Here is a 17,406-nt window from a genome sequence, read left to right on the forward strand (position 1 = left end):
TATATATATATATATATATAATAAACAAATAAATATTATTTATTTATCTTTTTTTTGTATTAAGGTTATCAGCGGCAGCTGGGTTACCGTAAATCAGATGGATCCTATGCTGCATGGAGACACAGACCGAGCAGCACATGGTATTTTAATTTCAATCAGTTTTATTTGTTTTGATTTATTTTCAGTCTCAGTTTCTTCTGTAATAATTTATTATCATTATTATCTTTGAATATTATTGGTAGCAAGTTATTACTTGTAACTAATTTTCATTTGTTTCTGTCTGTTGAAGGTTGACAGCATATGTGGCCAAAGTCTTCAGCATGGCTACTAACCTTGTCACTATAGATGATAATGTGCTCTGCAGCGCCCTCAAGTGGCTGGTTCTCCACAAACAAATGCCAGACGGCTCCTTTAGAGAGGATTCAGCTGTATTTCATGGAGAGATGGTGGTAAATGTCACTATGACAGACTGTATTTAAACTCATCTGTGGAAGAAAACAGGAATGGCAACTATCAGTAAAACTGCATTAAGTAATAACAGTGACCTACAGTTAATGTGTAAGATGAAATTAATGTTTGCTAAACCCTTATAGAATTTGCAACGTTTGTCTTATTTTTTTTTAAAGAGGGTCATAAAAATTGCATTCTATTTATTTATATATTTTTAATATGGCACTGAATAAGCCATTTCACAGGACAGATGTTTACACGATGATAGTAAATCAAGTAAATTTGAACACCATGTGATCGTCATGCATTTTCATTATTTAGAAAAAAAATCAACATTTCGCAATTATAATTTTTATTATTTATTAAAAAAAAAAAAACTTTGCTTATATTTTCCCTGTAGGTCTAACAATTACTGCGATATATTTCAGTAAAGGGCTACACAGTCTACTTCAAAGAGTATTAAATGTTGATCTCTCCCTCTTTCTCACAACCTGCTTCATCAAACAAGGTTATGATACTCACTCAATATGTGTCTCATTAATGGAAATGCAAGCAGTTTACAGTAATAAATTAAACCTGGATCATTTCAGACATGTAAACACAGCTTTATCCATTCTGTTATCACATCTATTATTTTCTGCCAAAATCTCAGTAAATTTACATCCCAGTTAATTTAGCAGAAGCATACTGCTCTGTTGATCAATAGGATGCTCAGAGAAGATAGAGAAGTATGTCCTCTGGCTGTAACCTGCAGGTATTACGGCCAATCACGAAACTCGACATCGTGCAGCCAATGATAGATGCAGAATATCCTACTGCGTTTTTTTTTTATTATCATTATATATATTTTTCATTGCACTATGTATTTGTGTGTAGCAAGTTACATTTGTTAATTCAATAGGAAAACACATTTTAGTGATATTTTGTTTATTTGTGCTTTATTCCAGGGTGGCGTACAGGGCAAAGATGCTAATGCCTCTCTGACGGCCTTTGTCGTGATTGCTATGCAAGAGGGCAGAGAGATCTGTGCTAAAGCAGTAGGTGTAAGTACACCTCTTTCGCCATTGTATTTACCAAAAACATCCCTGCAAACAAGCCTGCACTGCACTGGCCCCGCACAGCCAGACCTCGCTTAGCCTACAGGAAGCCTTAGCGCCGTTTTATTGAAAATAATAAAGTTTGAAGTCACCATTATGGAGGTAAATGCTTGCTTTAGTTGGGTTCCTGACCCTTGACTTTTTAATTTGAGTTTTTCTCTGTCTGCTGTAACTATGTGTTTCTGAAGCACGTTTGTTATAGCAAAAATTGTAAGAAGAAAAACTGATCTGATGATTGAATCACCACATAGTAGCATGATTTCACCAACAGCTTGATCACTGAGGGTGTTATTTAAATTTAATTATTTCACATTATAGTAAACATAGATTATAACTGCATGAAATTTTGTCCTGCTTTAATATTTTGAACATTAAGTCTTTATGCAGATATTATTTGGATGAGATCGTGTAGATTCACACAGATATTAAGATTCAGCGTATGAACCTCGACAATGGTGAGTCAACAAAATATTCAGATCAACTGTGAACATCAGAAAACAAGCTTTTCCGTTGATTGTCACCATTGTTGAGGTTCATACACTGAATATTGATATCTGTGTGAGTCTACATAATCCTGTCCAAATAATTTCTGCATAATGACTTAAAAACATTCAAAATATTGAAGCAGGACAAAATTTCATGCAGTGGTATTTTTGGGCTACTATACAGTGAAATTATTAAATCTAAATAATGTTCTCAGAGATCAGCCTGAGGATGACATCAGTGAGTCAGGACACTACATGATGACTGAATCATCAATAAGTAACCATCAGATCAGTTTTTTCTCACAACTTTTGCTATAACAAATGTGCAAATGTGCTGACCGTGCGGGGCCAGTGCTAAGGGGCCAACGTTTTGCCAATGAGCAAATTATCAGGGTCCCTGCGCTGGCAGCCCGTAAAGGGCCAGTGCAGGCTTGTTTGCAGGGATTGATTTATAAATTAACAGTTGATTTTTTTTTCTTTTATTATTGGTTTTAATATTACACACTTTTATAGAGTCTGCAGGAAAGTATCAGGAACGCTGTTGTCTTCTTGGAAGGTCGGCTTCCACAGCTGACCAATCCTTACGCTGTTGCATTGACGTCCTACGCCATGGCCAATGCCAACAAACTCAATAAAGACATCTTGATGAAATGCTCCTCCCAACTAAAAGGTCAGTCAAGTCATTAAAAACAGTTGTGTTTTGTACAACATGCAACATAAAACAAGTCCAAGAGGAATGAAAGCAACATTTTGTTGTGTAATGTTGTTAGTTGGTATCAGTAACTAATCGAATGAATAGAGAGGGAACATAAGCACAAATAGTTTTTATGGTGACCCATATTCAGACTTTGTGCTCTGCATTTATCCCATCCAAGTTCACACACACACACACACACACACACACACACGGAGCAGTGGGCAGCCATTTTTGCCAAAGCGCCCAGGGAACAACTAGGGGCTCAAGTGCAACTCACACGTGGGTATTGAAGGTGGAAGAGAGTGCTGTTCATTAACTTCCACCACCTACAATTCCTGATGGTACTGAGACTCAAACCTGCAACCTTCAGGTTACATGTCCGACTCTCTAACCATTAGGCCACAGCTGCCCCTTAATAATCCTTTGTTGTGTTTGAAACAGCCGGTCGGTCTTGGACTGTCCCTGGAAAGCATCATCACTCACTAGAGGCGACGGCTTATGCTGTGCTGGCGCTTGTGAAGGACAAAGACTTTGATAAAGCAGGAGAAGCAGTGCACTGGCTGAACAGACAGCAGTCTCACTATGGAGGATCTGGCACCACACAGGTACACTAACACCTCATCATTTGACTGTGATGAACAGCAGAACAAGTGCAGGACTGACACTGCAGGACAGGATTTGAATGCTTTTCTGTCTTTTCTAGGCGACCATCATGGTGTTCCAGGCCGTGGCAGAGTATCGCACGCAGGTGAAGGACCGGCAAAACTTCAATCTGGACGTGGAGCTGTCAATGGCAAGAAAAAGCAAACATGTCAAATGGGCTATCAAAAGAAATAATGCACATCTTACACGATCAGGCAGGGTGAGGAGTAACTCATCTACTAGATTCAAACTGTTTGCCGTTCATGTCAGTTGAAAGTTTTTCTTGGATAATGGGAGTTTTGTTGTTAGTCATCCATCATTTTTAATTGCCTACATCAATAGTCTCGTGTTTGGTCAGTGAAATCTTCAGGTATCTCTGTTATATCATGGATTTGATTATTCTGATGACTCGAGTACATCTGCATTCACTCAACAGGTGGACATTAACCAGGAGTTCAATGTAACTGCTAAAGGAACTGGAACAGCCACTCTCTCAGTGAGTGTTCATGAGCGTTTATACAGTCAACAGCAAGATTAAAGCTTGTGAACATCTAATCTGAGACGTGCTGCTGTTTTCAGGTTCTGACGCTGTACTACGCCAGACCTGTTGAGAAGAAATCTGACTGTACTTTCTTTGATCTGACTGTTAAAATGGAGAAAGACAATGAAGGTAAGAATGAGTTCATGCCCTTTCTGTGGCACTTTCCATACAGTCAGAGCTAAAATAAAACCTCCAAAACACTTCATTATGTGCTGCTTTTTGATTTTAATTACCACCATGTTTGTTTGTTTTTTTTAGCTAAACAAGGAGCCGTTGCAAGTTACAAGCTCACTATGGATTTCTAGTATGTGAACCAATATCCTAATAAGTTTATTATTATGTCAAGAAACCATTTTATTTGCATTTCATCATTATGTGCTCATTGAATTTTTTTTTTTTTTTTTTGTCAATTATTTTAATTAACATTTTTTCTATTAATGAAAAATCTTAATAGCCTGAGTTTTCCTTTCTCACTATGTTTGTATGTTTGTGTCTTGATCATGAGTGCTGGTTACCATGTGACTACATAATGACTCCAAAAGAGACTTACTTTTTAGTGTGTTCTGACACAGATGTAACTCACTTTAAAAAGAGTTTATTCGGAGATGAGCAGCTCTGAGTTACTACAATATAATAATTCTGAGGTCAAACTGACTCGGGTTCACACCAAAAGCTCTAGTGTGAAAACAGCTTTAAACACAGAGAAGATGGAGCAAAACTACAAAACCAGTTATTAAAATCTGCTCTTGATCTCCATCTTCACAGCTACAAAGATGATAAAACTGATGCCACCATGACTATTCTGGACATTGGCTTACCGACTGGATTTGAAGTTGAAGAAAGTGATCTTAAACAGGTATTGTGATGATAAACTGATGCAGTTATGTTTCTGTATATAGAAGAGGAATCTAACACTCATCTGCTGACAGGACATAAAGCATTTTGATCATGTCATGTATTGAGGTTTTTGTTTTCTTATTTTCTTGCCCTCAGTTGTCTTCAGGGAAGGAGAGATACATTCAGAAATATGAAATGAATAAAGTGCTGTCAGAGCGAGGATCCCTCATCCTCTACTTAGATAAGGTATCAGCAAACTGTGTTGCCCAATGATGTCAAAAACAGATACATTTTCTTTCAATCTGGAAACCATGTGTATCCTATAAGGCCACGTGGTTCCATGTCATTGCATATTCACCTTTTGTGTACATTGCAGACTGCATATCAGAATCATATTTCAAATGACATTTTAAACAGGAGAGAATTAAATGCAAAATGTAAAATATAGAGATCTAACCTATGACTGACATAGGTTGTCAGTTAAAACCCTGTCTTTGCAGTGTAAAGATATAGATTGTTAAATAAATACAAGATAGAAACACAAATCACAATTCATATTTATATATATTTTTGGCTACACAAATGGTTTTAAATGTTATTTTTACTTTATTATTATTATTATTATTATTTGTCACTGGTGCAAATATTTATGTGGGCAGCTTACAGTGTTCAATATGATATTTAATATAATATGTTTTTGTCTAAATAGGTTTCTCATAAAGAGAAAGAAGTAATTTCCTTCAGAATGCAGAAGCTGTATAATGTGGGTCTGCTACAAGCTGCTGCAGTCACAATATATGAATATTACTCACCAGGTGATTTATTAGTGCAAGTGCGTGCGCACACACACACACACGCACACACACTTTGTTTTGGTTAATTTGAGAGCTTTTAAAGTAACATGTTCATTTATTGTCATTAATTATTAAAAAGAATGGACTAAAAATGAACACATTTAATCATGTACATATATTACATAATAAGTAGGGGTGTAACGGTACACAAACATGACGGTTCGGTAGGTATCTCGGTTTTGATGTCATGGTTCTGTACAGTTTCAGTACAGCAGGGGGGAAAGCTTTTTTTTTTTTTTTAAACAGTAGTTTACTGAAGAAATTGCTCTTTCTTTAAATAAACTCAGTTATAATTACAATTTTCTTAGGGATAAAAATCTCCCTCGGCTTATGCTCTAAACTATAGTGAGCCCTTTACATTAGGCCTACTAATGTTACAGTTAACAACAGAGCCCAAACTTACATTTAAATATAACAGGTGTGATATGGTTCAAGAGGGAGGAAGGAAGAAGACAGGGTCGGCGGACTGGGACGCGAGTGTTTATTTAAGTTACTCAGTAAATACAACAGAACAAGGCGCTCACTGCGCATTCAAACTCTCCATCAATAACTCAGAAGGTTCTATATATGCTTTGCTCCAGTAGCCCGGTTTCCCGGGTGGCTCACGTTCCCAGTCAGTCTCTCTCTGCCTTCCATGCTCCAGGTGGCCCCTTTTATCTGGTCTCTCCACACCAATTACTGAAACGAGACACAGGTGATTATCATTTGCACTTGACCTACTTACGCACCGCTCGTCTCCTGCCTCTCTCTCCCGGTGCAGACCTCTCTGAACCACGGCCCCCTCGCCACAACAGGCAACACTCAACTTAAAAAAAATGTATGCAAACATGTAAATTGCACATAATGTAGTTTTTAAATTAACTTCTAAATTATAAAAATTATATTTGTTGTTGAAATATATTCATTTACACAGTGCCTCTCATGACTCGTTTCATAAGAGATTTATTTAAAATTAAATAATTAAGACATCACTAACAGGTAAAGTAAAATATAATGAGTATATTGTCTAATATTTCGCAAAATGCTCTTTTCTAGACTTCATTTATAGCGCACTAACGAGCTCACTGAGCCTGAGGTAAATGGAATGCTACCTGAGATTTTGTTTACAGGCTGTTTTTTGCTGCTTTTTCCACGGTTGAAACACTGATTGAGTGACTGCATGAGGCATGAGACGTTCATTCATGTTTATTTCACGTTAAATCTAGTAGTAAAGAGGAAGGGATAATCGCACTGCCATTTGAACTGAGGCGTTTATACAGCGATCGGTCACTCCACATCAAAGAGTGTCAAAACGGCATTTATTGTTTGAATTTCCTGAAAAAAGGACATAATTTGAAATATGAGACTTTGTTTCTTATCAAAAGTAACAATATATAAATCTGGTAGTTTCCAATTAATTTCCGATCGTACAGTGTTTAAAACAATGCTGTATTTGTTCGGTACACATGCGTACCGAACCGAAAGACCTGTACCGAAAATTTTCGGTGCAAATACGTGTACCGTTACACCCCAAATAATAAGTGATTTACACTACACAGACTTTTCACAAACTATGTATTAAATAACAACCAATGTCGGTGACATCGACGACTGAAACAAAGTCAACAACATTGTTCAACAACAAAAATATTTGTCGATAATTTTTTTATTGTCAGTCATTTGATCTCTTATGAGCTAATATAAGGGCCTGCAATAACACGGTTTGACCAGTGTTTATCTCATTTGCTACAGTAATGTCTTCAAATGTATCTTTATTTGTGGGGTTTTCTCAGCAGACATTGTTATATTTGTTGAGATTAATTAATTTGCATATCATGAAATTATCACAGTAGCATATTTAATTAATTGACCTCCCTGTATTTAACTTGTGTGTGTGTGTGTGTGTGTTTCAGATGCACGCTGTACAAAGTTCTACCACCCTGAAAGGACAGATGGTGCTCTATACAGACTGTGTAAAGGAGACCTGTGCCAGTGTGCTGAAGGTATTATCACTCCCATATACAGACCGTATCCTGTACTGTTGCATTATTTTATCTGGTTTCCTGCAGTCCACTTGTAATTTTAAATGTTCACTTATGATTGCTTTTTTGTTTTGTTTTGTTCTTGTGTATGAATGAGGAAACAATTTTTGCAAGCATGTGTGTGATTACAAGTGTACTGTATATGTGTGCGTAAAAACATGAACTTCTCTGAATACAGAAAACTGCACTTACCAGAAGAAAAACAAAGTTGACGAAAATCTACGTTATAATACATCATGTGAAACTCGCATGGATTATGGTAAATGCATTCAGTTCTGTGTGTTAATTTGTCATTACTGTTATACTTTCAGAGTTTAAGATTCATTATTTACTCACCCTGATGCTGTTCTAAACTGGGGTTGGCTCAATACCACAATTTTGGCTTTGGTATACCAGAATCTAATACCTTTATATCAATATTAAATCCATACCATGACAAATACATTAAAATAAAAAAATAACTAAATTAAAAACTGTTTTATTAAGAACACTGCATCAAACTCTGCAGTAACAAATGTGTTGCTTGATTTCAAGCTCAACTATATAAACAGCAATTTTCAGTGCTCCATACTCAGTAAAACTGAACTGGTACAATTAAAATAGTTATTATTATTATTATTATTATTATTAGTGAACTATAATTGAATTATACAAAAAGTGCAATATTCCTATAAAAAGTAATACATTTCATAAAACAAGTAGCAGATCAGTTCGTTTGCATTTACACTCCAATACTTAATGTACAGATCTATTTTGACATACAGTATCAGGTTTTTTGTCCCATCCATAGCATGGATTATGGTTATCATAATCAATCATGGTTATCACTGTCAATCATCACAGTTTTGGATTTAATCCATCATTTAAATAAGGTTTAAATCCATAAACTTTATATTATATACAGAAAGTGAGCAAAGATCATTCATATTATAATCACTCAGCACCACCACCTACTGACTGAGCGAAAACTCCAGTTGTGTTGTTGTTGTTTTTTTTATATAGTGAAAAGATTAGCAAACTTGAACTCTATGAGCTCGCTCTAAACAAACTCCAGCGTTTCCAACTTAAACACATCTGATTGGCCATTACGTTCACCAGCTCAACAGACATTGTAGCTTGATTGGCTACAGTGCTCAACGCTGCAAAAACATCGTAAATACAAACCTTTGTTCCTCTTCACAGAGCGCTTACACAAATACACATGGGAGTAGAGCTGTAATCGGGCCTTAAAAGTTAGGCCCGACAGAATTCGGCCCGAGCCCGACAAGTACATTTTGATTGACAGCTTTTTAAAAGCCCGAACCCGTTTACAGCCCGACATTATTCAAATGTGCGCACGCACACAGCTCTTTTGCAAACTTATTGTATTTTATATGTACAGTAAGTAGAATAATTGCAACATATGGTTAGAAAGCATGAAGCCTGCGGTGTCAGAATACCAGTTTATAAGCCTCTGTTATACTCCAGTTCGGATGCGTACATGGACAGCTGCGGACACGATAAACGATAAATGAATGAGTGATCGTTACAAAAGTGCGCATCAGATACATTGAACACAGACACTCAAACGTGTGCGACTCGCTAGAACAGACCTCACTGGTTTTCGCGCGTCATGTATGCACATTTTTTCTTCTCTTGTTTTTAATCAGAGATTGTCTAAATATAGGGAGATGAGAGGGTCTGTATTACTTACTATTGGAGAAAGCATAACGGTCAACTTGGATCACGTGTGCCTTAATAACCAATCACATTACAGCCTTGACGTCATAGATGGCTTCACTGTAGATGGCTTCAGCGCGGTCCTGTGCTCACTGATGGTGCGTCCAGCAGCACTTTCACTGCTGCTGCTACTGGCCAGGATGCATAGTATCCTGACTCAGTCAGTCAGGAATGAGTGAGATGGCTTGTAATTGAAGAGAGGCACTTGGCAAAATCTAGATGATATCTTAATTAATGAAGAACTTGATGGCTGTACATGTGTGGTTCTGAAACAAATACAAGAGGAAATAAACTTAATATGCACGTACATGCTCCACAAATAAACATTTAAAAAACGAAACAGTGTACAGTCTGAATATAATAACAGCAACGTGCACTGAGCATCATAACGCGAGAATGCTCTACATCTCCACGAGAGGATGTCATCAACACACATGAATGCTGCATCACGGCACTTTTGCAGCCTTAAGCATGTGACAAGTGGCTGATCTTTATGCGTCAGCAAATACTAGGGATGGCCTGATCAGGTTTTTTGTGCTCCCGATCCGATCCGAGTCATTGAATATTGAGTATCTGCCGATACCGATTCCTGATCCGATACTTACTGTATATATTCCTAGTGTTTGGTGCACAATTCAAGTACATTAAAGTTATTACAAAATCAATGCAATGTATACAGAGTTGTCTACTTAAAGGTGCATACCGCCTCCTACTGCATGTCACTGGCATTACAGCTGACGTAAAATAAGGATCGGGTTTAGGATAGCCGATACGATCAGTAAAAAAAAACACTTGATCGTTCCCGATCTTTGAGATCGGCTCGGGACATCCCTAGCAAATACCATCAAAAACATGTACATTCGTCAATAATATAATGTAAAACATATACATATAAGCATCTCACATCAAACAATACACTGAATTGACACTGAACTGCTAATCGGCTACTATCATAACTCAAGAATAAACAGCCAATCTCTCAACAATAATAGGAAATACAGACAATATTCACTTACTTCCTATGCACGCACCTAACCCAATCTAGACTCGTACTCAGTGTCGATAATGAACGAATTAGAAAGAAGCTGCTGAACATTTCACCCTCTTGCATGCACTGCATCTGCTCTCTATCTGTAGTCTAGTTTAGTTCCGCTTCAGTGCTGGTGACATTGCAGCAACATGCTCAATGCAGAGCCAATGGGTGGAGCTTGATCCAGCTCCCCCTCGCTGGATGTAATGGGTGGAGTTACCACTCAACCACACCCTAACACTACCATAACCCTATCAAAAAACATAACTCCACTCATTATGTCCAGAGAGGGGGAGCTGGATGTCATTTGGCTTTGCAGTGAACACTACTGATTCATCTGAATCATCTGGGACATATTGATACAACCGTATCAAGTAGCGAAATCCAGTACCTGTATACCGTGCAACCCTATTCTAAACCTACATGATCCTGTTGTTTGCTCTTTTCATAGTGTGAACAATTGTACACAAAGGTAACACTTAAATCACACATAGGATCTCAATGAACAAAATATTCAAGTTGAAAATATTTACTTCTGTAAATTGTGTAATTTGTTTAAAACAAGATAATGTGACAATGGTCTGTGGAAACCAAAATCATCAACCCACTGTGGGCTGGATTCAAAATCACATCAAAAGTCAAAGCTAAAAATAGAAAATACAGGCTGATCGAACTTGCATGAATTTCATCGTGCACACTAGACGATTCGACCAGACCGCAAGACCCCACACTTGTTGATTGTAGAAAGGATAGCCAGTGAGAGTGAGCAAGCATCACCCACTGGATGTTGCGTGCTTCTATAGCTGAAACTTGGCAGCCACAAACATGCCACGGAAGTAGAGTACTGAGAAAGAACATCACCCATATTCTTTTTATTTTCTATTTTGTTTTCCACTGTACAACAGAACGCGTGCCAGGAGAGCCAACTGACAACGCTGATTGTCCTCCATGTGTTTTTCTTCTCTAATCACGTTTGATCTCGCAAGTCTCTGTGAGATCTTGTGTCACTGTGAAATCGTTCCTACAGTCAACAAGTGTGTGGTCTTGTGGCCTGGTTGAATTATCTAGTGTGCGCGTTCAGAGGATTATAAGGCTGAAAATCGGTTGAAACTGTCTTCATGTCTGTAATTTTTCATGGTTTTAAAATCGGTTAACATCTAGTGTGTCCCAGGCCTAACTTTTACTGTGATGATTACATGTTCCCTTAATTTTTTGAGCAGTGTATAAAGCTTGCACATCCAAAAATAACAAAAATCAGGTGCACAACCAAAGTAGTCAGCACAATGAATCAGAATCAGAAAGAGTTTTATGGCCAAGTGTGTTCACACACACAGGGAATTTGTCTTGGTGACAGAGGCTTCCAGTGCACAGACAGGATAGCAAGTGACAAGACACAGATAACAAAATAAAAATAAGTGAGTAAAATTAAATATTTAAAAACAATGCACAATAGACAAAAAGACAGTAGACAGTAAATTGTATGTACAAATGTGCTATATACTACTTATGCAAAGAAATGTGGAAAGTACATGAATGATTAAATAAATAACATACACATAATAAATATAAGTATGGATAGTTGGGGTATTCCACGTGTTTTACTGCACAGTGGGGAGAGCATTTAACTGTTCATGAGGTAAAGAGTAAAGAGTAAAGAAACTATCCGCTGTAGTTTTTTGATGTCAGTTTTGGCAGCAGATTTCATTGGCTCATCTCTTTACAGTCCTTACTACAGGCTTAGCAGATTTAAGTTTTTGCCTGTATGTTGGGAGAAGATGAACCAGGCAGTGGTCAGAGAGTCCTAAAACTGCTCTGGGGACGGAGCAATAAGCATCCTTTATTGTGGTGTAGCAGTGGTCCAAAATATGACCATCTTGAGAACATCTTGTTGCTCAAAATTTTTTTTTCCAAAACAGATGTGACACGTTCTCTTTTATATACCATGTCTGTTAATCTCCAAAAATGCTAAACATATCATAAAAGTAGCCCTGATAGCACACGTACATCACGGAGATGTCTATTTGACATCTGCAAGATGTATTTTTTAGAGTGTTTGCTCATCTGCAATACGTCTATAGGCCGTTTCCTATCAGATGTCAAATAGACGTTTATTAGATGTCTTTAAGATGTTTATGATTTACAATGCCTGTAAAAGTGGCATCTTAAAGACGTTTAACAGATGTTTATACACCGCTGATGCTTTCCAGATGAAGCGATCTTTAACAGACATCTTGCAGACGTATCTGTGCTATCTGGGAGATCACATGACTTGTGCATTGTATACCAAGTCTCCTGAAGCCTTTTGTGTGAGGAAGAGAGACACATTTTACTTTTAAATCATTGTTAAACCCTTCCAGTGAGCTGTTAACTCAAGAACCCCTGCAATAGAATCAGTGAGTTTTTTATTAATTTTTTTCTTTTATTTTCTTTTTCTTTTTTTTTCTTTTGTGGGCGTCTATAGGCCGTTTCCTATCAGATGTCAAATAGACGTTTATTAGATGTCTTTAAGATGTTTATGATTTACAATGCCTGTAAAAGTGGCATCTTAAAGACGTTTAACAGATGTTTATACACCGCTGATGCTTTCCAGATGAAGCGATCTTTAACAGACATCTTGCAGACGTATCTGTGCTATCTGGGAGATCACATGACTTGTGCATTGTATACCAAGTCTCCTGAAGCCTTTTGTGTGAGGAAGAGAGACACATTTTACTTTTAAATCATTGTTAAACCCTTCCAGTGAGCTGTTAACTCAAGAACCCCTGCAATAGAATCAGTGAGTTTTTTATTAATTTTTTTCTTTTATTTTCTTTTTCTTTTTTTTTCTTTTGTGGGAAATATCTTTTTTCCCATAAAATATATTTTTTCCCCATTTTGTTGTGCTGAAGAAAGAAAGTTATACAGGTGTGGAACAACATGAGGGTCTAAATGATGACAATTTGCTTATTTGAGTGAACTATTCCATTAACCCTGCTGTAAATGCAATTTAAAAAAAAAAGTTTGACTTGAAACATGACCACTGAAATCCAGTCTAATAAGTTATGCCATTAACAATATAACATGTATGTTCAACAGTTTATAAAGTCACAGTGTTGAAGACGAATCAGACACAGGACTCTGATACCTATTACATGAATGTGACGCAGGTGCTGAAAGAAGGTAAAGTTCATTATTCCCTTCGCAGATCATGAAATTCATTTGAAATGTGTCTGATTCCTGTTAAATGCAGTTGTTCTTCTCCATTAATCAGGGCTTAAAGTTTTTCCGGCACCGTGCCGGATCTCCGGCGTGCGTCGTTTGGCTGCAGAAAAAAAAAAAAGATAGTTCTACTTTTAAAATCTTGTTGATATCATGTTCGAGTTCATGAGTTCACCTACCAATAGTATGAGAGGAATACAGCTTTCACTTTCAACCAAACGTTACTAGTCAGTCAGATGTAGAATGGGGCGGGTCTTGGAAAAAGTGGGGTTGAGATCCAGCTGCAACCGAGTCCTACTAAGCATAGATACCGGAGCGGGGACACAGTCGGTAGGATGGAAAGTAAAAGATTATGAAGCCTGGGCAAGACGTCCTAATTGATAAAGGACTTAAAAATAAATGGATAGAAGAAATAGGCAGATACGGCAAGCCTTTTGGTAGCTGGTGTAGGAAATTAATTTTTTTTTAAGTTTTGCCAATTTAAGCATTCAAAAGATTGTAAGCCGTTCAAGCGCAAGAAATCATGAAAGAGAACTAAATTCTGTACTTCAGCACTGTTTTCTGTGTGGGAGGCCAGGGGGCACAGGGAGCCGCATCTCTGACAGAGCACAAAACGGAGTTCACTTTTCGTCTTATAGCGCTTGAACTCAGTGCTTGAAGTGGGCCGGTACACACCAGTACACAGTACTGGCACTTCAATATTTTAGTCTTTAGCGTACTGGCACTTTTTCGTGCGTACCGGCACTTCTGACATGTTGGCGGTACTGAGTCAAAGAGTCAGTGTCTGCGTGATTAGAAATTACACTATAAAGCACACTACCCAGGAGGTCATTTGAAACCGGTAAACTTCTAGAAAGTTCAAGATTCCAGTAAGGGAATGCATTAGTAATAAGTAATAAGTTCAAAACAGAGAAAAAACAGACAATTTCATCATGGTGGAGAGAATAGTGACTTGCGTCCAGATGGCAGTAAATTATTCTTTTCATATACCGGCACTTCTTTTTTTCCACTTCAAGCACTGGCTTGAATGGCCAAATACACAAAAAATTAAGTCAAAATGCCCATTTTGGCGAGTGTCCTCATAAGCACAGTTTTAACTAAGTAAATAAAAATACAAAATTAAATGAACGTAAACTTAGAAAATCTGATGTATGTGTCAGAACCGTGCATTTGGTCTGAAAGTGAGAACAGCTTGCAAAAGAAAAATCACTCTGCTCAAATTTGCTCGACTAAATAACTTTATCTTTTTACTCTATAGGATTACTCTATAAATATGTGGTAAAACTTGAGATAAATACTGCTCAGCATTAAGCAAAATTAAAAGTCTCACGCAGGCCAACATGCAGCGTAGGTTTTGTTTTATGTGAAAACATGAATGAAGACAGAGTGCTTAAAGAAATTAAATGAAAAAATGTATTAATTAATTATATTAATGCATAAGGGGTCTTCAGAAAAATTTCTATGATATTTGCTTTTCATTTTCCCTCCGTGTAATGCCTAATAAAGCAGTGTTTAAAAGCACAGTACTGCTTTGATAACAGCGGTTACCAGGGAAACTGCTCTATTTCTGCTGTTCTATCAGCGCCACCTGCTGTCGGAAAGTGGAGTTACATTTTCTTTCAGCCCGTCTGTCTTTTTTGTTCAGACCAATGCGAAAATCAGATCGATTTTTTGTTGTAAATCTTAACCTATAGATGGAAAACAAGCTAATGTTCATTCTAAAAATCTCAACACTAAAATGCCTATAATTTATGATTTTGATCCTTCTCTTAAAATGAGTTAAAGACTGAAATGTGAGGTTTATCATTAAAAAATGTTATTTATTTATTTATGTATTTATTTATTTATTTTTGGTCTAGTATATATCTAGTATATAACATGTTATGTTGTAAGTCACCAAACCAAGATTTTTTGATCGTTTAAAATCCGGCCATCATTTTTCATATTAGTATTTTAATGTTTATGCAAACAAAAAGTGCATAGTGCTGCTAATTTTATTTATTGTTTGTTTTTGACATTAAACAGTAGCTTTATTATTTTTCCTTAAATTATGTTAATAATAATAAATTCCTGAACATATTATGTTCTTTGTGTTGTCTTAATTTTGATAATCTATTTCATATTAAAATGGTACTAAAACTGACTATTACCCTATACACTCAGTTTTGGTTATACTGCTTGTAAAAATTAGCTGAAGACAAAACCCTCTGTATATGTGTCCGCAGAGTTCAACCCTCCCCCACCCCGCCCCGGAAAAAAGTTCAGGCTCAGGATTTTTTTTTTTTGCTTTAACCCCTGATTAATGCTCTACAGAAGGCTAAATTGCATTGCAGTGGAATTGTTTCCTAAACGCTGTTCTGTCCTGCAGGCACCGATGATAATGTTGAAGGTAAAGTGAGACCATTTTTGGCTCGTCCCAGTTGCAGAGAACATTTAGGATTGGAAGTAGGCAAGTCATACCTCATCATGGGCAGATCTGTTGACCTACCAAAGCTCGGTGGAAGGTAGGTGTCCACTCTGTTTTTTTTCAAGAGAGCAGGATTTGCCTGAGGTTTATGCATTTAAAGTGTTATTCATACACTTAGATAAATTAAGACTTGAATAAACTTAAATAAATTAAGCAATACAATTAATACAAAAATGACTTGAATAAAAATCTGCTATGGTGAATGTATTTTCTGAGTTTAAGTAATTTTGATTATTTATGTGGGGTTTGAAGTCAAAAATGTCTCGGTGGTGTAACTGCCCAGAGATTGAAGGGAAAAAGGAAGGGTCTACTCACACTAGGTGATCTGAACTGTGCCCAAGTGCGTTTGACCCCCAAAGCTCGGTTCGTTTGAGTAGTGTGATCGCTCCGTACCGTGCCCGGGCGCGGTTCGTTTAGCCATCCCTGGCTCGCTTGGAAGAGGTGGGCCAGAGCACGGTTCATTTGGGCTCGAGCACGGTACACATGTAGTGTGATCGCTTACTGCGCCGGAGTACGGAACAGCTACTATTTTTTGTGCGCTACTGTCATCATTGCGACTGCAAACATATTCTATTACTTCTACTACAGTACACATTTCAATTAACTTAATCAGTCAAGTATATTTAGGTTTTTAATGGGTCTGGTTCTCACCTTATTGATGAACAGGAATTGTAGTTTGCGAGTAAAGCTGCAAATTCTTTTATTAACGTCAGCTGCCGCTGTTATGATCCTGTGATACATGCTAGTGAAAATCGCTGCAAGGCATAAATAATAAATTTATTAGGCAGTCTATTAGCGAAATGGTTTTCTCCCTGTTATCTTGTATATGACATAAGTGTGCTCCGGCCCAGAATGTTTAGTGCAAGTGTGCGTGCAGGCCAGTGGGGGAGTGGGGAGGGGGGATAATCACGCTCGGGCTTGGTTCAAGGCAACTGTGCCTAGTGTGAGTACAGAGTTCAAGGCTGTAATTCTTAGAAAAATAAATATTAAAATAAGTGAACTTTAATATTTATCAAAAGACAAAAAATAAAAGCTGTTTTGTTTTAAAATATTAATATATGTCCACTAAAACAAAGTCAGCATGACGTAAGCATTATGCATTAAGCCAAGAAAAAATTGTGACAAGAAAACCATATAAGAAGACCCCAGTAAACGCATTTTGACCTGTTATTAAAATACATGTTTTGTTCAGGTGAAATGGGATGTCTATTAAATATTTTTAAAAAATCTATTAAAATCATCATGAAAACAAAAATTTTGGTAACACTTTCTATGAAGCCCATATTTATAATATATTCGAAGGGTATTCTTAAGGCATAATGAATGCATAATGCATCATAAAAAAAAAAAAAATATATATATATATAT

At 37.0% G+C, this 17,406-nt stretch overlaps 1 protein-coding gene across 2 annotated transcripts in view; it reads left to right on the forward strand.

The window, feature by feature from the left end:
* LOC107749251 (complement C3-like) overlaps positions 1-17,406 on the forward strand; it is a 67,332-nt gene that overhangs the window by 41,461 nt on the left and 8,465 nt on the right. Inside the window, exons 25-40 of one of the 2 annotated variants that reach the window (XM_016564348.1) lie at positions 65-140; positions 290-449; positions 1,398-1,493; positions 2,546-2,702; positions 3,171-3,334; positions 3,433-3,591; positions 3,808-3,867; positions 3,951-4,041; positions 4,180-4,216; positions 4,678-4,768; positions 4,906-4,995; positions 5,459-5,564; positions 7,496-7,585; positions 7,803-7,883; positions 13,449-13,532; positions 15,940-16,075. In XM_016564348.1, coding sequence (XP_016419834.1) covers positions 65-140; positions 290-449; positions 1,398-1,493; positions 2,546-2,702; positions 3,171-3,334; positions 3,433-3,591; positions 3,808-3,867; positions 3,951-4,041; positions 4,180-4,216; positions 4,678-4,768; positions 4,906-4,995; positions 5,459-5,564; positions 7,496-7,585; positions 7,803-7,883; positions 13,449-13,532; positions 15,940-16,075 — 1,678 coding nt within the window. Of the gene's footprint in view, positions 1-64; positions 141-289; positions 450-1,397; positions 1,494-2,545; positions 2,703-3,170; positions 3,335-3,432; positions 3,592-3,807; positions 3,868-3,950; positions 4,042-4,170; positions 4,217-4,677; positions 4,769-4,905; positions 4,996-5,458; positions 5,565-7,495; positions 7,586-7,802; positions 7,884-13,448; positions 13,533-15,939; positions 16,076-17,406 lie in introns of both variants that reach the window. The other variant, XM_016564347.1, reaches the window with a different exon arrangement.

This window comes from Sinocyclocheilus rhinocerous, unplaced genomic scaffold, assembly GCF_001515625.1.
Source record: "Sinocyclocheilus rhinocerous isolate Xijiao unplaced genomic scaffold, SAMN03320098_v1.1 scaffold1341, whole genome shotgun sequence".
Lineage (NCBI taxonomy): Eukaryota > Metazoa > Chordata > Actinopteri > Cypriniformes > Cyprinidae > Sinocyclocheilus > Sinocyclocheilus rhinocerous.